Source organism: Cibotium barometz, chromosome 41 (genome assembly GCF_041138505.1).
Source record: "Cibotium barometz isolate CiBa-2024 chromosome 41, ASM4113850v1, whole genome shotgun sequence".
Taxonomy (NCBI): Eukaryota; Viridiplantae; Streptophyta; class Polypodiopsida; order Cyatheales; family Cibotiaceae; genus Cibotium; species Cibotium barometz.
In genome coordinates this window covers 6,489,836-6,511,680 of record NC_141086.1, presented here as the reverse complement: position 1 = coordinate 6,511,680, position 21,845 = coordinate 6,489,836, and the positions used below count along the sequence as shown (strand labels likewise).

The window sequence follows — 21,845 nt, the reverse complement described above, 5'->3', positions numbered from 1 at the left end:
TTGGCGCCCCTTGCGGTATTTCTTTATTCAATTCCAAAAATATGAATGGCTGAGTACAACAAAAATCAGCCAAGAGATTACATCTGTATGTCCAATCTGACGGCCCACAATCCCTCTTAGCACAGAGGATCCACGCACACAGATCTGTGTCTCAAATAACACACTGTGCCTCCCTCTGATCAGCCAAGACCACTAAGCAGGGCAGCCATGAGCATACATCTGGCATAATTCAAGCACATGATTCAACATCTCAGCTCATACATACATGTACTGTCCAACCTCTGTCTCAACCCTTGTCAATCTGCCATACCCCTCCTCTCACAAGGGGCCAGATAGCTCAAATCTGCAACAGACATCAAGCAGTAGAAAGAGAGATAGATGAACAGATGAGGAGCTTACCAAAATCAGCCCGTGTATTTGCACTGGAGGAAGCAACGGTACCAATCTGTACTTTGCAGGCACTTGTTTCCACAACCCTGCTTCACACGCATGTACGTACTTGTCTGTACCCTCCTCCTTGTGTCCAACTATATGCTGTAATTGACTGTACAGATCTGAAAAACAGCCCTGTACCGGTCTGTACCGCCTCGGGATACGTGCCAGAAGCTAACCTTGCAAACACCGCCTGCAGTCAGCACCTGTACACGCCTGTACCTACGCAGCCAGATCTGTCCAGAGCCTGTCCAGCGCCGCCAGCAGCAGTACTGCTGTACCTGGACTGTTCGTACACTGTATGGCAGTCGTACAGTGCTGTACCTGCAGCTGTACTTGTCTGTACAGCCTGAACCAGCAACTGCAACCGGTCCAGAACCTGTGCACAGCAGAGATTCTCACCACAACTCCTATGCGCAGCTAGCAACAGAAGAGATAACCCGCAGCCTGTCCGTACAAGGCTGTACGGCTGGTTTGCTCACAGAACAAAGCAGCAAAACCACCCTTCAGCAGTCGACTCTTCCTCTTCCTGCTTTTCCACGCATGAGCACACACGCATGGATGCTCCACGACTCTTTTTCCCAAAAAGAAGAGAGAGAGGGAGGAGGAGAGAGAAGCACACACTCCAAAAGTGGAGTGGCCCCCTCTCTGTCCGGGCACCCCCCATGTGAATCATTCAATATTCTAACTCTGCAACCACCATGCCCACACTTGTGCTATTCCATTTTCACAGGGCCATGACATGCACCCTGGAAATAAGGCTTGATTCCATAACCTCATTGAAAGTTGCTTTCAAAGGCCAGCCTCCATGAGGTCCAATGCTACATAAAGAGAGAAACCAGGGAAGTCCATCCTCCTTGGGGAACTTCCTGCATGGGAGTGTGTTGAGGGCCTAAAGGAGCTCCTCTTTGGAGAAAGGAAGATCCAATGAGGTCCAAAGGGAATAAGAGACTTGGGGCTGAATGTGGTACCGGACTAGTTTTCCAAAGTTGGAGAGAGAGGGAAAGAAAGAAAAGAAAGGAAAACATCTACGAAAGACCTCAAGGGTCTATGAGTAATATAGTACAAAGTATCCATGATGAAGGCCAACCACCATGAGGTCTCAATGGTGCATAAAGAAAGAAACTAGAAGGTTAGCCATGTGGTCCCATAGTGACATCCTCCTCTTCTAGAATCTCCAATGTCAGCGACCTAGGGTTGAACCTCTCTATGTCGTCTGAAAATGTCGCGGATCTGCACATGGTGGGTAGAAGATCGCCCCTCCAATGGTCGGGGGTGTTTGGCTCTTAGTATAAGTTGAGCTTATTCTCCGATCACCCCATGAGTGCTAGAGGTTGAGGGGGCTTGGATCGAAGGGGTCTAAACCTGGTCTATCGTCCTCATTGTCGAAAGATGGGAGAAGAAGTTGGTGATGGAGGCCTAAGAGGCATCCCTATGACCTCAGTTTTGGGGGTGCTATCTTAGTATGCCCTCACGATGTCTCTAAGAGAGAGAAAGAAAGAATGAAAGTTATATTAAGGTCTACAAAAGGCCAAAATGACCTATGAGACCAAAAGATTAGATCATGTCCATGGAATACATCATCATGGGTACTAAAAATAAAAGAAAGGAACAAGAGCTGAAATGCCAAAGCTGATCTGATTACAAGGAGCATCAAGCTCTCACATCACCCTAAAATATCCCACATAGGGCGCTACATCATGGTACCCAATGTAGTAGAGCTGGGCTGGCGGGAGAAAGTCTTGTGGTGGTGGGAAATGATGGCTTTGATCCTCCTATGGTGACGTGAGTGTGGGTCGGGGGCGTCGGGCTTTGCATAGCACGATGGCTCTTGTCTAGTGTCACTCCTCTCGACTGGGCTCTTGCATCAACCTAGAGGTCGAGTGTAGTGGGTGGATTGCTCTCGGAGCTCTAGTTTGGAAGAAGTCAGGGAGAGCTCTTTGTGCTGGTCCTCGGGGGACGCTGCTGGTCTGAGCCGGAATAAGGACTCTCTGTGTCTACGGAGCTCTAGAAGGACGAGCCCCAGGCATCTCTCATTTGGGAAATCCATGATCTTGGAAAGCGGTCCAAATCCGTCTTGGAAGAGGTAGTGGAACCTCCCCTTGATCTCATAGTATACCGGGCATTGGTGTATATAGTGGGCCTTTGTCTCAGCCTCTTTATGACAAAGTTGGCATATCTTGTCCTCTGGTGCAGTTGCCCCTGGCCCATGTCTTCCCATATCTTGCTATCTCCACTCTCAACTAATGGGATGAGGTGCGGATCTGTCCAATCGCACATTGCACCCCAAATGACAGATGTGTGTCCATGTAGCGCGGACGTATGATGAAACTATCCTCTATCAAGCGAAAAAGATAATTAGGCCGTCTTTGTCCCCAAGGGTTGAATGAGTGAACGCCAAGTCCTTTGAGTATCGCGTCTCACAATGTCCTTCCTGATGACCGTGTTTAGCTTTGTGCGGCTGAGAGCAAAGGAGGGGGGCTCTATGCTGTATTGAAACGGGGGGAGTGCCCCCATATGCATTCATGTATACCGAACCAAGTGCTCACCTGTGCATACCGGCACTATGTGTCTCCGTCTAGTGCAAGCTGTCTCGAGGACTCTAGGGTGAGCCAGGGTATCTATCTGGTGGGAGCTCCCATAATCTATGCCAGTACATAACTATCTGGAATAGAGTCTCCGTCAGGATTGGTGCAATCCCGATTCCCCATCTCCGCTCGCACAATCTCACGTGGCACTGAAGGCTTACTCCTAATCATGTGCGAGATCATCATCACTAGGGGCCTCTCCATTGGCTTCCACCCATCATATACATCTTCCGTATCTGTCTCAACTGGCTCCCCCCTCCGTCTCTTCTTGTGGTATAGACTCCTACCAATCGTGCTCCTAGTCCTCCTTGTCTATCTAGTCAGATATCTCATCAATGTATAGCCCGAATAGAGTAGGAGACAACTTGTTTCACCCCGACAGTGCTGTGTATGACCTCTAAGTCAATCTGGGGTCCGTACTTGGCCAATGACAGACTCGTAAAGTGTGAGGATTCCCCAAAGCATATTTGTTGGTTCTCCCATATCATGAAGTCTCCTCATCAATCTGGCCTGTGGGACAGTGTCAAAAGCCTTGTGGAAATCCACAAACCAATAATATATCCGACACCCGTGAGCTCTCTCCTCCTTGATGATCCCCCGTAGCATGAAGATGTGATCTAGTGTAGAGTGTCCCCTCCGGAAATCATATTGAAGGTCTTCAAAAGATCCAATGGGTCTATGAGACCAAAAGTGATACGATAGTGTCCATGTAATCTCATCATGGTACAAAAGAAAATAAAGACTAGAGCGAGGAGCTGGGAATGTCAAATCCAAGCCATAGGATACAAAATGGGATCATCATCATCATACAACCTATGGAGAGAGAAGAAGAAGAAGGATTGTTTTTATGTCGTAGGAAACTATCCCAAGAACAAGATGAGAGAGAGAGAGAGAGAGAGAGAGAGAGAGAGAGAGAGAGAGATTGTATGAATGTCTACAAAGACCCTAAGGGTATAAGAGACTGAAAATGAGTACGTACGATCTATGAATAACTAGATGTCAAAAACATGTTTAACTTTGGAGTTCTAGATTTTTTATAAGTGATCCTGGCATGTCTGTACGTAGTTTTCCCCAGCAATTAAAGCTGATACTTTATTTACTTTTTATGTTACTTTTTGGGCTTTCTGTGTTGCTTTTAGACTCAAGACTCATTAGAATTAACAACAGTGGACACAACAACCTTAGCTGTAGACCTTGTGATAACACTAGCCTCACTAAATTAAAGCCATGCATGGAAAACTGGAATGCTTGGGAGAAAATGTCGAAGTTGAGTGAGCATCATGGCACTCCCTGAATGATTACAAAAGCATGCAAACTATCTTCTGCCATGCTCCCATTTCTGACAAGAGCTGAGTGAGCATCATGGCACTTCCTGAATGATTACAAAAGCATGCAAACTATCTTCTGCCATGCTCCCATTTCTGACAAGAGCACCTTGTGCAAATGACATGCCAAAGAAAAGACACTGTTTATTGATAGCACTCCCTGCCTACTTGTGAAGATGAAGGGGGACCTATTTAGGAGATGCTTTTATGCATGTCATAGTTTGTCTTGTTATCTTTTTACACATGCTTATCAACACACACAGAATTATTGTTTGTGTTCTATGCTTACAACATTCATGTTGATTGAAACTATCATTTCGAGTTATTTATGCACTAGAATACTTGTTTCAACTAATTGTTTTTTACCTTCAAAAAAAAAAGTGATGGGAAGGCATTCAAGGATCTTATGTAAATTGTTGTCATATACAGTGGTCATGCTGCATGGCCAACAGTCATAGCATATGATGCTTGTGTACGGCTCTGCCTTCGAGCATGGACAAGAGGATGTGTGGAGGTGCCCGAGTTCTTGATTGATGAATGTTCACTGCTTCGTTCTTCCTTTGGGTAAATGTTTGCCTCAGATTCTTCACCAATGTGTATGAAGTCCATCTTCTTGGATATACAATTCATTTGTACTCCTTGCATTTTTATCTACTTTTTGGTGTTTTCAGTTTGAAGCATATTCTCTTGCAACCACGGGAGGATCTCTCACAAAATCCTGCTGTGGAAGATCCAGAAGCCATGGCTGCATCCAAGCAAAATAAGGATGCAGGAAAACTAAGAGTTCAAGGTGGCCCAAATAGCTGGGTGTTCTTTTGCTAGCATGTTTTCTGCATTTTGAAATGATGATTGTGTGCATGCATGTTTCACGAAGTAATAGTCAAGCTCATTGAGGCATTAACTAAGTTTCTTGCAGAAGCTATTACTGATACTGCAAATTTGTTGCTGTGAGCTGGTAACAGTTCGGAAGGTGAGGCTGACAATGAAAGTGCCACCTAGATGCAGCTTTCCATCCTTTGATGCTGCTTGTGGTGGCCTAGATTTGAAGTCAGATCTTCTGGCAGGATGGGATAGCGTAAAGAAGTTTTGTGTGTTCCCTCGTCAGATCTCACGAAGCTCTTCGGCACGTGGGACTAGTTACATGCAAGCTGGAGCTGAGTACATGCGTCAGGTCTCGGGCCTACTAAAAGCAAGTGTGAATTCTTTGCGAAACACATCACTGATGGATGCACCCGGAGGTGCAAACTTGTTCACATAATCTCTATTTTTGCAGTTCTTTAGAGCCTTCAAGTAATGCCGCCTTTATGTTGCAGAGACATACACCTGTCTTTTAAGATTGAAAAGCACACCGGAGGAAGAGGCTGTGAAAATGCACCCAGGTTCAGGCAATTCGCACATCTTGTAAGCCAGCTTTGTCCTTTGAGAAGTTGAGTTTTGATCTCCATAAATACATTCACATATCGTTTTCTGGCAACACACTAGAGAATTCTGAGATGTGTTACCCTGTACAGCCATCCAGAAAGTCCTGGAGATGATCTTATTCTCGAGGTTCAAGATTCCAAGGGGAATTCTCAGGGAAGAACCCTTGTGCAGCTGGCTTTATTAAGTGATGATCAGGTCCAAGTTTTTGTTGCACTTATTTCTATGCCTCATTCTTCTCATGGGAGCAATTCAAGAGAACATGTGTTTTTGAGTGTTTTCTGATTGAATTGTTGGCATCTTTTTCTACAAACAGAATGATCGGTTGCGGTGGTGGTCTGTGTATAATGAGCGAGATCAGGAGTGCGTTGGGAAGGTCCAATTATTCATCAGTTTTATTGTGGATTCAAGTGTTTCTACTGTCAACAAGGTGGTTTTATGCACCTACATTTTTTGCCTTGTTCAGCTTTTGTATGAGGTGAAAAGTATGTGTATGAGGTTATTTGGCCATTGAGTCTTTTAACGTTTTAGGTCAGGGTATTAATCGTAATTCACTTGATGCTGGCAGTTGGGTATTGTCAGTGAGACTTTGGCCTATGACATTGTTCTGGAGGCTGCTATGCGAACACAACAATTTCGACAAAGAAATCTGAGACTGCATGGTTCTTGGAAGTGGTTGTTGTCGGAGTTTGCTGTTTACTATGGAGTGTCGGATGCCTACACTAACTTGAGGTGAGATTTCAATGCAAGGTACATGCATCTCCATAGAAGATTGTACTGGGCACATGGTGGATGATTCCTATTGGTCTTGGCTTGAACAGATATCTTTCATATGTGATGGAGATTGCTACTCCAACAGAAGATTGCCTTCTGCTTATACATGACCTGTTGTATCCTTTAGTTAGTGCCCAACACCAAATTACACTTAGCCGTCAAGAGGTCTGATATTTGTCCTAGTCTGCTTGGTTTCCACCAAGGGCCTTTGCTCCCTTTCACATTATTTTTCCATTAAATTGTGCCTTCTAGTATACTGTTTGATGTTAGTGTTTTCTACTTTCGATGCAGAAAAGGATAATGTATGATGTACAAGATCAAGTAGAGCAGCTTCTTGCTTTGGTTTTTGAGAACTACAAGTCTCTGGATGAGTCATCACCGTCTGGAATTGCTCAACTTCTAACACCCGTTGCAGGAGAAGCTGCCCCTGCCCTGGCTCCAGCAGTGAAGCTATATACACTGCTACATGATGTGCTCTCTACAGAGGCTCAAACAATGCTGCGCAACTACTTTCAGGCAGGTCTTAGTGGACTGTTTCTTGGAAATAACATGCAAACAATGCTAGTAGCAGTCCCACTTTTTAAGCTTATTTAGTGGTTTCTGACCAAGAGACATTGAGAATTGTGGGCCTAATTGAAAACCCGAAAGAAAGCTTTCATTTGATATCAAGTGACTATTGATTGCTTCGGGTTTGCAGACGGCTGCAATGAAGAGGTGCAGGAGGCACATGGCAGAAACTGATGAGTTTGTCGCTAGCAACAATGAGGGGTTTTTAATTGATCCATTGACCACGTCGGGTGCTTACTGTAAGATGATGAGTTTATGCAACAACTTAAGTAATGAAGTTCAGACTGACATTAAGATACACAACCAGCATATCTTGCCCAGGTACATGCAAATTATCAAGGTTCACCTTTGGTTGGTCCTAATTGCCCTTGATAGCTCCTTGCTGAGGTTGATTGTCTTTTTGCAGTGCAATAGATTTGCCTAGCATAGTAACTGGTATATACAGTGTGGAGCTTTGCAACAGGCTGAGGTCGTTCCTGGTGGCTTGCCCTCCTTCCAGCCCCTCTTCACCGGTTATAGAGCTTTTGATTGCAACTGCAGACTTTGAAAGTCATCTGGTCTCTTGGAACATCAGGTTTGTGTTTACACGTATGAACACATCTACTTCCAAAAGCCAGGAGGATGACCATGAGGATGGGTGCATCACTTGATAATGAGTACTACTTACCAAGCATATGACGCATAAAGGTGTTCTTTTAGAGCTTCTCTCAATGCTAGCCCTTGTTGAGTTGATTTGCTTTTTGTGGTAGGGCAATAAAAGGAGGGGTGGATGCGAAAGACTTATTCCATTTATACATAGTTCTTTGGATTCAAGACAAACGCCTCAATCTCTTGGAATTCTGCAAGCTGGACAAGGTGGGCAGAATCAGGCAACAAATTTGTGCAGTTTATTAATCTTCTCCTTGAGCAAGCACTTTGATAGCTGCCTGAGATCATCACAAGCCTAGCCTTATTTTAGGGATCATACTGCAGGTGTAATAGATCTATCGAGGATGGAAACACATCATCTAGCCTTTGTAATTCTTCTAGTAACATGCTGCAGTATTCGTAGAAACAAAATTGTGTGCCCTAGAAAGTCCTATACTTCCTACAAGAAGTGGAGTGGATGACATGCTTGCAAAATACAAGCTTATTTGGATTTTGCAGTTAGTGCAGTAACATTGGTTTGTGATGCTCCCTGTAAGCCTCTTTCTCACACTTCACAATAACACTGGTGGGCTGTACTCGTGTTGTGTAGGTGCGGTGGACAGGTGTCACCACTCAGCATGGCACGTCTCCTTTTGTGGAAGAAATGTACGAGCGTATTAGGGAGACTCTTAACGAGTACGATGTTCTCCTGAATCGTTGGCCAGAGTACACATTTGCTTTAGAAAGTGTAAGTGGTCTTTAAGATTTCCAGTCCTCCATTCATGTTTGTTTCTCTTTGAATGCATACACATGTCAACCCATAGGGAAAGATATCCAGCCGTAATTTTCTCTGGGATAGGTATTTTTTCCCGTCCATAGCCCATCTGTCGTATCTGTCCTAGATTTTTGGGCATGTGTAAGCTGCCTTGAAACGAGTGCCAGTGATGCTTTGGTGCTACCTTTGAACAAGTGCCAGTGATACTTTGGTGCTGATTTGTGTCTTGGAATACGTAGGCCATTGCTGATGTGGAAACAGCCATAATAGCTGCATTGGAGAAGCAGTTTGCTGATGTGCTTACACCTCTCAAAGATGTGATGGTTCCAAAGAAGTTCAGCCTCCAATATGTGCAGAAGCTAACAAGAAGACGCACTCTGGCTGTCTATAGCGTTCCTAATCAGGCACAGGCTCTTCCTGATATTCTTGGATGGCAACTTTCTTCATGGAGAGTCTTTCAGGATGCATTCTAATGTTGTGTAATGATGAATGCAACAGCTTGGCATATTTCTGAATACAATCAAGAGATTGCTGGATGCTTTGCGGCCAAAGATCGAAAACCAGATGAAAGCCTGGGTGGCATGCTTGCCATCGGAAGGGACTGAGAGAGTCGGTTTCGGAGAGCGACTTAATGAGGTGACAGTACTATTGAGAGCAAAATATAAGAACTTCTTGCAAGCCATTGTGGAGAAGCTATTTGACAATGTAAGGAAAAAACACACTTCAGGGGTTTTGAGGTTTTCCAACTTTTAAAAGGCTCAAAGGCACTGGCAAACTTAACTAAACTGCCATGTTCCTTCTGCAGGCTTGCATGCAGCGGATGACAAAGCTGAGGAAGATACTTCAGGATACCAGGGAAGCAGGTGGAGAGTCTGAATTCCGTGACCGAATGCAGCTTTTAAGCTCACAGTTGACTGATACAATAAGCCATCTTCACGATGTTTTCTCCACTCGAGTTTTTGTGGCTATATGCCGTGGATACTGGGATAGGATGGGTCAGGTGTGGTTTGTGGACTGAGTTTTGAGTTGGATGGGGGATTGTACCCTCCTCAGCATTGCCTTCATCTTAACTTTATCTAACATGAAATTGCTAACTACAGGATGTGCTGCACTTCTTGGAGACCAGAAAAGAGAACAGGTCATGGTACAAGGGGTCATGGTATGCTTTGACAGTAAGTAATATATACTTGCCAACTTGGTCTTTGATTCACAGCCTCCTGTCCTCACCTATCTTAATCTTTAGTAAGTGGATATACTTGCCAACTTGGTGTGCTCTGAATGACTTGTCTGTGTACAGATCCTGGATGACTTGTTTGCATCTCAAATGCAGAAATTACAAGGGCACTCCTTACAAGAGAAAGACTTGGAGCCGCCCCGTTCTGTAATGGATGCACGTTCTATGCTTTCAAAGGATGGCCAGTTAGATCTGAATCAGTCAAACTATCTATATTTTTGAGGCATCATACAACAATATATTGGAGAGTCACAGTGAGCATTTATCATTCTTTACTTACAGTATATAAATAAATATATATCTTTACACCAGCACGATGGAAAGTTGGTAGTATATAGATAGGAGCACGTCACAACCCTCGTCATTTGCTCCCGGTATAGCTGTACACCTTGAGACACTCGTATCAAAAATCACTTAAAAGAATGGCTTCTGTTAAAACAAGATCCATCCTATTTGGTGGTGTGTCTACTGTTTTTTATAGATGTTGCTACATCAAGCTGAAATGGTGACATAAATGGCATATTGTGTATGTTAATCAAACAAATTCATCATTTTGTATTGATGTCAAAACACACTGGAGGAAGCCTTCAACAGCACTTGTTAAATACAACGTATATGGCAAGAGGGAATCAGAAGATGGTCATTCTTGGCATATATATATGTACATATAATGATTTAAGTGTATTAGTATTCTCTAACCACATGAAAATGACGACTGATGACGACTCATTAATAATATGTATACATGCTATGTTTGCATCGGTGAATCTCAATGTATGTTTATGTTCAGTCATTTTAAGAGAGACAAGCCACAGCTCCAAGCTCTACCCTAGCCTTTAGCGGGATCTACCATCTGGCAAGGTATCATACATGTGTTATGTATTCCTTAAAATCAACATAGTGTGGGACACGAGCCTGTTGATGATTCATGGCTGTTGTTTGGGTGGGAGGCGTGCTTGCTGTAAGTTTTTTTTTTCTTCTGGCTCAAGATCCTCTCACAGTTACTGTTTTTTCACTGTCCATAAACGCATTTCATCGCCTGTAGATGATTTTTTTTCGTTGTAGGCAATGCCAGGGAACACCTAGTGATGTTTCAACCCATGACCTCCCGGTCCCAAGACAAACACTTCACCACTTGAGCTACCACCTATTGGCAAGATCAAGACTACTCTTATCTCATATATTTGGCAAGATCAAGACTACACTTATCTCATATATTTTCAAGAACGAGGTTATAACTAGTGATCACGAAAAACTGAGGTTTAGTGTTTGATGAATAATAAAATTTTAAAAATAACCTTCAAAATTTTGAGTAGGTCATCAAAACTTGGAAATTTTAAGATATATTAGTTATAATATTTTGCTTAAAACTTACAAAAAAAAAACCTTCAAAGTCTTGAGCTTGAAGGTTTTGAGAATTGTTAGGAAAAATGTTTTTCATGAATACCATGCTCCCCCTCAAGATGAACAATACACCTCACTACATTTTCAATGGTAAGCACTATGATAAATGTAGTGAGGTGTATTGTGTATTTTGAGGGAGAGCATGGTATAGACCTTGTACTTGGATGTGTGTCTAAAATCTAAGATCACCTTCAAAAAACCCAATAATAGGTTTATGAGACGAGTAGTACAAGGGTTCCATGTGGATATTGAGCCAGGGAAAAGACTCAAAGACTTATATAAAAGAGTAGACTAGTTGTATGTCTATCCAATCATCATCATCAGCATAGACATTACCATAGTGAGCGTCTGGATTTCTGTATTTGTACAAAGAAGCGGAATCAGCCTTTATCCATAAAGAATATCTAACGTAGGGGAATCCATGAGTGTGGAGAGGCTTGATTTACTCTGCACAGGCCAAGTATGACCTAATGTAATGGGATCGATTACAAAGGCATAATGGTTAATAGGCTCATCGGAGTAAGAGTACACATGTATAATCTTAATTAAGGTTGGGATGATGCTGACTTTGGCTCTCTAAGCTCCCTGATAAGGACTTTGGCCCTCTCAAATAACTGCCCATTTTTTTTGGCTGCCTTGTTGTGCATTTTTCCAGTTTTGCTACTCCTATTTGAAAATTTTGCTGTTAGCTCCTTTGAAGTCCAAAGGGTTGCAACCTTTACGCTTCTGATGGTTTGAGGACCATGAATCTTTGTTCTTGTGTGTGTCAAATGTGATAACCATGCGCCCATTGCAAGATGCGAACATACTGATGGTGTATGTATCCCATGTGATGGTGCGAGACAAGATATGTGCCCATTGCAAGATGCAAATATACCAATGGCATATGTATCCAGTGTGACCATGAGATGGACCATGGCATCCGTGCAGAGTTTCTTGACCAAGAGCCCATTGCAAGGTGCAAATATCCTAATGGCATATGTATCTCATGTGGCCATGTGATGCAGCATGGCATCTGTAAAATTTCATGACTATGTGCCCATTGGAAGATGCAGATATACGAATGATATATGTATATCCCATGTGACCATGTGATCCCACATGGCATCCGTGACTGCATGTAAATGTGCAAACCTTGGCTTGCGTCTAGCAGCCCTGCTGCTATAATTGTCAATGCTAGAAACTCCCCAATTTCACTTTGGTTTCATTGGCAAACTTCAAGATTGCAAAGCTTTTCTTGAACAAGATAGGCTAAATATCATTGCTGCTCTGTAAGGCGTACCCAAGATAGGCTAAATTTTTGTAAGGCATACCCATTAGACTAAGTGAACTTTCATAACCAAGGCTCCACTAACCCTTGCATAGACTAACTCCTTTCCATGATACTAACATGTCCACCTTATCTGTTTTTTTAAAAAAATTGGAGGAACAATGGACTAGTCACACACCATTGCAATTTCATTATCCTGTGTGACACCACCACCATTTTTTTTTTCAAAAAGAGACTTCTATTAAGTAAGAAAAAGATATACAACAACCACAGCTATAAGCCAAAAAAGAACAGAATCACCCCAATATGTAAGGTGATTTCAACCACCTGAGGAGCATCATGATGCCATGAAAGATCTGTGGGACTAGAGGAAAAGAAAATGCCATGGTCCCACTCCCACATAAATATAACGCACTTTGCTTGCGCAGAACGAGAGGACCCTGAATGCGAGCCCAAGTAGCCATAAGAGTATGGATAATATCACCCCATATAGTACTAATGCACTGAGACCCAAAAATCTGGACATCTTGACATGCACCACATCTTCAACTCAATCCCAAGGATGTAATCGGCCACAAGAAGTGGAGTATGCTAACCACTTTCAATATGCTAACCACTTTCAATTAGCATGAGTATTTCACTCACAATTCCTGCACTTGGTATTGTATTTGCGTCCTTCCTATATTGTAAGCGCTTGTTAATCAATTTACACTGTTTCTAGCTTCCATACATCTTGACATGCACCACATCTTCAACTCAATCCCAAGGATGTGATCGGCCACGAGAAGTGGAGTATGCTAACCAGTTTCAATTAGCATAAGTATTTCACTCACAATTCCCGCACTTGGTATTGTATTTGCGTCCTTCATAAATTGTAAGCGCTTGTAAATCAATTCACACTGTAACATGGCTAAAATGGTGATTTTAGATGGATTACAAGTCTATGTCAAGTAAATTTTGGAACCCAACAACATGACAAAGCCCTTTTTTGGGCTTGGCGCTTCATTATTATAGGTAATTGTAACATTACACACACGTGATGATACTAGAATAGATGATAATTAATTAAAAGTCAAAAAACAAGGGGTTAGAGAATATATGATGTAATAAGTGAGTTTTGGGTAGTGGACAACTGTGAATGCCCATGACTCAACATGTATGTAAGGCAAAGTCTCTACATCAATAAACTATTACATGCCATTTTCAGCTTTGGGAGCTCTATTTTCCTCTTTCCCTTTGGGTGCTTTTCAATACTCTTCATGTGCTTACTTTCTTGGAATTTCTAGCTATCATGGTACGAGTGAGTGTTCAACTCTCATATGTCTCATATGAGCTCTTGTCTTGTTGGTTTTGCTTGAGTTTGTGGTATTCATTTGAGATTCGAGGTTTGCACGAGTAGGACAAGATTACATTGACTAGCAATAAGATTAAGGCTCATATCTCAAGTTAGGATGGAGTGATGCATGGAGATGGGAAGGGAATGAGAAAGAAGGGAGAGCACGAGGGGATTGTAGAGAATTCTTGTTAGAGTGAAATTGTAGAGAACCAATGGTACATAATGCTTGCTAGAGTCCAATGGTAGAGAACCAATGGTAGAGAAATCTTCAATTTTACCTTTGTGTTGCTTGGAAGGGAGTAGGCATGGCTGTTTTGATGTTACACAAGTCTTCCACTCACACTCGCAATTGCACTCGTTTATTCACTTCTTTTTTTCATCTAAGTTTACAAGAAAGAGATCAATAAGGGTTATGAAGCTTGACTCCTGTCAACACTTTACCCAAAAGACTTGAATTCATGGATAAGACTTTGGATGAGAAGGAGATCATTGGGGGAGATAAGCTCAAGGGAGAGCCCCCAAAGAGCTTCTAAGGGCCTAGGAATAACTTAGAAGGTTCACTAGAGTCGAAGGACTTTAAAGAGATCTCTTAGCATGTACAAGGCAGCTTAAGGAGTTTAGAGGGATGCAAAAAGACTTGATGGGGTTCAAAGGAGCTTTGAAATGTTAAAAATGAACTGTAATATGATAAACTTGGTTCTCAAGATCAATTGCAATACTCTAAAATGGACTGTAATATGATAAACTTGATTAGAGGTCTCTAGATGGTTCTCAAGATCAATTGCAATACTCTTGAAAAATGGATTGTGATATGATAAAATTGATCAAAGATCTCTAGATGGTTCTCAAGATCAATTGCAATACTCTTTAAAACCCACTGACACATGCTACTTCTACACCTTGGAAAGAATTTTGAGAGAAGGCAACATAAAAACCACCTCGAGAAACCAATTTGCAGTACTCTTTAAAAGCTTCAACCACCTTGTTCCTTTTACACACATTCTATCATTGCCTCCTCCTTGTTACAACCCTATCCCAAATTGAATCAAAATATACATAACATTTTCTTTACCTTTTCTTAATTCTTATCTATTTTTCCCCACTGTTCTTTTCTTGTTTGGTTGATTTCTTCTTTTCCTCTGTCCTCTCTTTTTCTCATTTATCCTTCTTTTCTTCCTAATGTTTTTTCCCCCTTTTTTTTCATGGCCATGGTTATTTAGGGTGCGCAAATGCCAAAAGGATCTTGACAAAGAGGAGGATGTAAAGATGAGGGTGATGGAGGGGAGATCAAGGTGGAGAGGCAAGGAGGTTAGCCATGTAGATAAAGGAGAGAAAGCACAATGAAGGGGCAGGAAACACGCTAAAGGGCGGGTGTTAACGAGGGCTAACAAGCTAAAACAAAGGAATGCAAGGAAGCATTCCATAAGCTAAAGGAAGCTCTGATCACAGCTCCAACCACAATGGGATATTATCTTCCATGTTCACATTGACACATCGACTACATATAAACTTAACCAAGAGAAAAGAACATGGATTTCCCAATGAGGGCAAGCATGCAAAGGCAATATAAAAATTGTAACCTTTATTAGAAAGGTGGCTTTTGGGAACTTAAGGGGCCAGCTGTACATAAGTCAAATTCTCATAATTCCAAACACAACCCCCCTTTGTGTATTTACTTTCTCTTCTTTATATGTGTGTGAGAGAGAGATCAAAGTAGAAGCTAAAATGATTCTTGGTGCATGTTCCTTTCTAATGTTTATGACAGAGAAAATAGAGAATGAGAGGAGAGTTACCCTTGCAAGTGATAGAAGTTATCTTGAAGGAGAGGTTTGAGGATGATTGAGGACTACAAGAGGAGTGAGCTCGAGAGTCCACAATAATTGTACTCCATTTATCCATGTATGGAAAGAGTAGGAAAGGAGCAAAACATTTTTGGCACCATTGCTAGGAGGTGGCCAAACTCCTTCCACACCCCTTTTTTTGGAGTCGTAGCTCACCATTTGCAAGTCCCCTTTCCCTTGTCATTGCTCTCTGAGTGATGATTTGTGGTAAAGAAGTGGATAAAGTATGGGTAACTTGTGGCACCCTCCGAGATTTTCAAGATTATCATTTCTAAAAATAATCTTATCTTATCAAAGGAAATCTGATCCTTGATCACATGAAAACTAACTTTCACCTCTGTTAGAATTAACAACTTTCACGTCAATGTTTATGGGTGAGGGAGATCCAAAAACCTTTGAATCCATTTGTGAGACTCGTAGGTTGATGATTGACCTATCAAAAAAAAAAATTTTCCCCTAATGTTAGATATCAATGATACATAACTCTAAATCTTTGAAGACAAGATGAGGCTTAAAAATATATTTGTGCCCAATTTTGTTGACAAATATAATCCACTTGCACAACTCCATAATATTATGTAACATGAGCATGAGCTGAGGAGAGATTTTATGTCTTGATTAAAACGTTTGAACTCTCAAGACCAACTGTTTGAGCTTATTTGGTGTTTGATTTGTAGACATAACCATACAAGCACTGAATGTCTACATCTACAACCCAATTAACACTCCAAGCAACACATATCTCTAACCCTATAGAGAGCTTATCTAGTGTTGGATTTATAGACAAAACCATACAAGCATTGGAAATGAAAAGATGTGTAAACTAAGCAAACCAATATCATACACAAAGAATGTCACCATTACAAAGAACTATTAGGAAGTGACAATTGACGAACACACTGTAAAGTTTAGACGAGAGTCATACATAGGCAAAGCTTGACTAATGTATTAATCTAATAACAAAAAAATCAACTTGGAAACAATGTAGACCTCAAAAGGCACTTGCTTAAATGCTATAATTAAACTTTAATCGAGACGACACATATTTATAAAGCTATTGCTAATTGTCTAATTAATGCATAACTGTTGTTGATTGCAACTACCATATTTCACAAACTATCATGATGGTATTGATGATATTTTAAGGTAGCTAGAGGTTGTAAGCTCTACAACTTTTTAGAAGCCACCACAATGGAATCCCTCATGGTTTACAAGCTAAGTTTTACAAAACTATTCCAACAAACGTAGGCTAGTGAAGATTCTAATTGATTGAGTTCCATATCCATGTCTTGTAGGATAATTATCATGATTGTCTATATATACTCAATGAGTTATGAACATATGTTTGTATTTTTTGGAGTTGATGTGACTACCTTTTTGACCATAATAAGTTGGTCCTAAAAGTAAATGCTAAAGTGACATTAACACTTACATTTATACACTCGCTCGTAAGTGCAAATTGGGCTAGAGTTTACACCAAACATCAAATTTCAAAATTTTCTTGAGGATAATAGCTTGGTGAAATATCCACAACATTATTTTTGTGTTCTGTAATGGATGAGATGATAGCGTGATGTTGTACTTCATTGTGTTTAGTCCTTGCGCAATAGACTAGATTTCCAAGAAGTTGAAGTAAGGATGTATTACCACAATGGAGAGCGATCGATGAAGAACACTGATGTATGTATCTTCCAAAGGTTGAATCAACAAAGTGATCTCACATGTTGCATAGAGCTCAAAGAGATTGTGGATTGCTTTTTACTTAACCAAGATATAAAACTATTTCCCAAAGAGATACAATACCCCTAAAGTAAACCTTTTATCCTTTGAGCAACCAACCCAATCATCATCTTTATACCTACGTGAATAATGACTATTAAAAGCTTCAAATACAAGTTCCATGATTAATTATACCTTTGGCATATCTCAATATTCTCTCGGTGCTATTCCAATGGTTCCTTTGATGGCTCTTGCATGAAATGAGCCACATAACTGATTGCAAAATACATCTTAGGACTTGAAATGATCAAACATATAATAATCTAACTGATTTATCAAGAGTACAATCCACAAGTTGTGGCCCATTCATTAGTCTTCAATTTAAAGTTTAATTTTATTGGAGAAGTCATGGGCTTGAAAGTTTGCAAGCCAAACCTTTCAATCAAAGCTCAAAGCATACTTTTTATATGCCATTCAAGCCTGTTAACATCTTTATATATCTAAAGCACTGTACATTTGCATGGTGGACCAAGCTTCATTGCTACTAGAAGATTCAGTCATCCTTCAAGAGTGGCCAACTTCATTACTACCATTGTGGACTGGCCGACCTGCTATCGGCCAAGTCCTTGGACACAAATAATTCCCATGCTATCGACGTCCTCTGACTAGCCTCTCATATGCTGGGCCCTAGTCGACAGGAACCTGGTCCCTCCACAAAGCCTTCCATGCCTATGTTAGGTAATGTAGCTCCATAATCTGGTCTTTTTATCCGTTGCACCAACCAACCTCCTCGGAACTTCTTCCATGCCTTGTGTTACTCTCCTTGGAGAGTGCACCTTCATCTAAGACACCATCAGTGTAGCCTTGCTGGGCCTGATGCTCTAATACCAATTTCACATGTGGAAGCTCTGGGAGTCTTTTCAACCCTAAACACCTTCTAGGAACAGGCTGATGCAAGATGCAAGCAAGAGATGAAGAGAAGAGAGAGAGATAGAGCCGAATTTTTAGTATATTAATATAGTACAAAAAGGTGTACAACTTTCGCAAGCCATAGGCTTGTCTTGACTCAAGAGAGTCCCATCCTATTGACTCAACCCCTATAGGATTGAATCAATACAAAGAGCCCAGCCTTTTGCTATTTATAGGCCCTTGGAGCACTTGTGGAATGACTGACTTGCTATCAGCCAAGTCCTTGCACACAAATAATTTCCATGCTGTCGATGTCCTCTCATGAGCCTCTCATATGATGGCCGACATGAACCTCGTCCCTACACAAAGCCTTCCATGCCTATGCTAGTTGTTGTAGCTCCATCATCTAGTCTTTTTATATGTTGCCCTTCAGAGATTAGGAAGGAGATTAGCATGTCCATGTCATGCACATGATATGCAATGTCACATGCGAAAGCTTTGGGAGTCTTCTTTTAGCCCTAAACACCTTCTAGGAACATGTTGATGCAAAACACAAGTATCGTACTAACCCAACCCCTATAGGATTGAATCAATACAATAAGCCTAGCCTTTTGCTATTTATAGGCCCTTCGAGCACTTGTGGATTGGCCGACCTCCTGTCTGCCAAGTCCTTGGATACAAATAATTCCCATGCTGTCAACATCCTTTGATTACCCTCTCATATGTTGGCTGACAAGAACTAGATCCCTCCACAAAGCCTTCCATACCTATGTTAGCTGCTGTAGCTCCATAACTTGGTCTTTTTATCTGTTGCCCTTCAAGGATTAGCAAAGAGATTAGCATGTCCATGTCATGCACGACATCCCTTTCTGCTAAACTTGATGAGGGATTCCAACTTCAAACCTTGGATGAATGTCATCATTCTATGTCTCCACATTTGGTCAACTCCGTTGCCCAATTGCCATGTGTCACATTCCCCCCCTCTTGCATTATAGTTGTCCTCAGCTCCATGGTGCACACCTATAAATGCTTGCCGACTTGCTTAAGTTGTGTCCTCTAGGCTCGACTGCCTTGTGCACTTGCTGCCTACCGTCTCTCCTACCTCGCTACCACGTGGCACCATAGGTGAGGTGTCTTACGCTTAATGCTTCTCTTAAGAACGCTCAATGGCTGTACATACTAAATGTGATATACAAGTCCCTTACGTACTCATCTACTGCAAAGATTTCATCCTTAGTGCGTAGGATGGGTGGCAACACCACCTTACCATAGATGATCACAAATGGAACCATGGATGTAAGTGTGGCACTCCTCAGGGAGAATGGCAAGAATCAAGCCCTCAAACTCACGTATCTCTAGGTTATGTCTATCATAACCACTAAGGTCTTGGTGGTCCACTTCTCCTTCGAAGTATTCTGATCTGCCACATAACATTTCGGCAAATCCAATACTATTGATTGAAATCCAATACTATTGATTCGCAGCTTCACTTTGGCCATCCGTTGAGGATGAGAAGAGCTTTGTGTCCATGTTGTCAAAGGGAGCCCTCCAAAAGAGGCTCATAGTCCTAGGATCTCTATCCCCTATAATGGACTTAGGCATCCCATGATACTTAGAATACCTGCGATAAAAAGATTTCTAGCCATACGCTTAACTTTTATGGTCTTTTGGACAGGCAAGAAGTGGGCTTGCTTGCTAAACTTGTCCACAATTACATCATTTCTGTATTGGGTGTGAGGCAAATCCACACGCTTAAATCAAGGGAAAAGGACTTAATCATCTTGAAGAATTCTTTACTTTGTTATGAGATCTCTAGTGACTTGCTGGTTACTATATTTTTTTCTTGATGCAATCACATGAAATTGCACATAAAAAGTTATGTCTACGAAACATGGCCCACAACACCTCCCACGTAGTAGCTTAGACCAAACTTAGTGGGTGATTGTATAAACTCATGCACTTTATTTTCATCTAATTCCATGCCTTAAAAGAATACTTTTTGACTTCACATCATCTCTTTTGTAAGCAGAATCAGCAAACATACTTGACATAAGCACATACCCAGATGCATGGTGTGGTTTCAATTGGACAGCCACATCAAAGCACTGTCGTCCTAGTTCCATGTTCCCATGATTTCTGCATGCTGTGAGAAGAGACCTCCAGCCATAGACATCTAAAGTAATTGGCATCATTCTACCGAACTCTCCCGCTTCCTTGATGCATCCGACACGAGCAATAAGATCAATCATGCAATTGACATGTTCGACCCCTGGTGTTAAACCATGGTCGGTTATCATAGCTTTGAAGAACTGACAACCCATTTCGACTTCACCTGCATGACAGCAGGCTGCCAATATACTGATATACATTGCACCATCTGGCTTCAAGCCATGTCTCAGCATCTCCTTGAGGCATTGCCCAGCTAACTTGCACTTCCCATAACGTGCATATCCCGCAATCATTGCACTCCATGATACCACATTTCGACTCGGGAGTGTGCTCAGCACTTTGTCCGCCTCTGAGAGGCTCCCGCATTTGGCATACATGTCGACAAGGGTGTTTCCAATAACCATATCTGAGTCAAAACCACTTCTTATAACCTCGTAGTGGATGTGCATGCCCTGCAACATAGCTCCTATGCTGCTGGATGCTTTCAGGGCACATGAAAAGATGAAGTCGTCTGGCTTTATTGCCTCTTCCAGCATTCTTTCAAAAAGCTCAAGTGCAAGGAGACCATGCTCATGATGCACATACCCTGAAATCATTGCACTCCATGACACAACATTTCTGTTTGGCAGGTCGTCGAACACATGGCGCGCCTCATATAGGCTCCCACATTTGGCATACATATCAACCAGGGTGCTCCCAACCACCACATCTGATTCAAGCCCACTTCGAACAATGCATGCATGTACTAGTCGGCCTTCAAGAATGGATTTGACATAGGAACATGCTTTCAAGATGCACGAAAACACAAACTTGTCAGGGTTTATATGATGCTGATACATGTAATGGTAGAGCTGAAGAGCCGTGTCATGTCTCCCAAGCAGTGTATGGGCGGAGATGATGGCATGCCATGTGTGGACAGATGGGTTTGTGATGTTGCAGAAGACGAGGTTAGCATCCAGCAAGCTACCTGAGGACCCAAAAAGGCGGATAAGGTGGTCTCCAAGAACACCCACATGATGAAGCCCACTGTAGATCATGAGGGTGTGCACATGCCTGCCTGCTGCGAAGTCCTTCTTTTTGGTACAATCTTGCAGCAGAGAATGGACAAGGTCTCTTGAGATGGGCGGCATCCAAGGAGGCCCCAACACACACCACACGTGCCACACATGCCAATAAGAACAACGCCCCAACAGGCTAGAACACTGTGGCTATTTTATTATGATAGATAGCCGCTCGTTGAAAACAAAAAGGATTGAACTGCATAGCAAGCGACGAGCGTACCTATAAGTCTTTCTCTGCTGAGATAGTTGTTCACTGCGCGGCAAGCAGCCCTAGGTGTCTTTCACCACTGAGATGAGTGCTCACTTCATTAACTTGAAAAATGTGTTTCTCCACTAGGGTATTGTGATGGCCAAGTGGGAACTAGGCGCCCAACTTGGCTATGTGAACACATTCT

General features: G+C 42.0%; 2 protein-coding genes across 4 annotated transcripts in view; one reads left to right on the top strand and one right to left on the bottom strand.

Annotated features, from left to right (window-relative positions):
* Positions 1-10,179, top strand: part of LOC147614638 (uncharacterized) — a 68,023-nt gene extending 57,844 nt beyond the window's left edge. For all 3 annotated transcript variants that reach the window (XM_086779904.1, XM_086779905.1, XM_086779906.1), the window contains 18 exons: positions 4,775-4,909; positions 5,017-5,135; positions 5,308-5,583; positions 5,659-5,746; positions 5,857-5,962; positions 6,081-6,194; positions 6,333-6,496; positions 6,586-6,703; positions 6,830-7,054; positions 7,236-7,426; positions 7,512-7,679; positions 7,855-7,960; positions 8,343-8,480; positions 8,747-8,911; positions 9,006-9,212; positions 9,313-9,507; positions 9,608-9,679; positions 9,805-10,179. In XM_086779904.1, the coding sequence (XP_086636030.1) occupies positions 4,775-4,909; positions 5,017-5,135; positions 5,308-5,583; positions 5,659-5,746; positions 5,857-5,962; positions 6,081-6,194; positions 6,333-6,496; positions 6,586-6,703; positions 6,830-7,054; positions 7,236-7,426; positions 7,512-7,679; positions 7,855-7,960; positions 8,343-8,480; positions 8,747-8,911; positions 9,006-9,212; positions 9,313-9,507; positions 9,608-9,679; positions 9,805-9,963 (2,746 nt within the window). In that variant the 3' untranslated portion in view covers positions 9,964-10,179. The remainder of the gene's footprint in view (positions 1-4,774; positions 4,910-5,016; positions 5,136-5,307; positions 5,584-5,658; positions 5,747-5,856; positions 5,963-6,080; positions 6,195-6,332; positions 6,497-6,585; positions 6,704-6,829; positions 7,055-7,235; positions 7,427-7,511; positions 7,680-7,854; positions 7,961-8,342; positions 8,481-8,746; positions 8,912-9,005; positions 9,213-9,312; positions 9,508-9,607; positions 9,680-9,804) is intronic.
* Positions 10,180-20,187: 10,008 nt separating this feature from the next.
* LOC147614637 (putative pentatricopeptide repeat-containing protein At1g68930) lies at positions 20,188-21,519 on the bottom strand. The gene has a single exon (XM_086779765.1). The coding sequence runs from the start codon at positions 21,517-21,519 to the stop codon at positions 20,188-20,190; it is 1,332 nt and encodes a 443-aa protein (XP_086635891.1).
* Between the last annotated feature and the right edge of the window lie 326 nt (positions 21,520-21,845).

Excerpts from the sequence above, each read along its gene's own strand:
- LOC147614637 (XM_086779765.1), bottom strand. The coding sequence starts at position 21,519 with ATGCCGCCCATCTCAAGAGACCTTGTCCATTCTCTGCTGCAAGATTGT.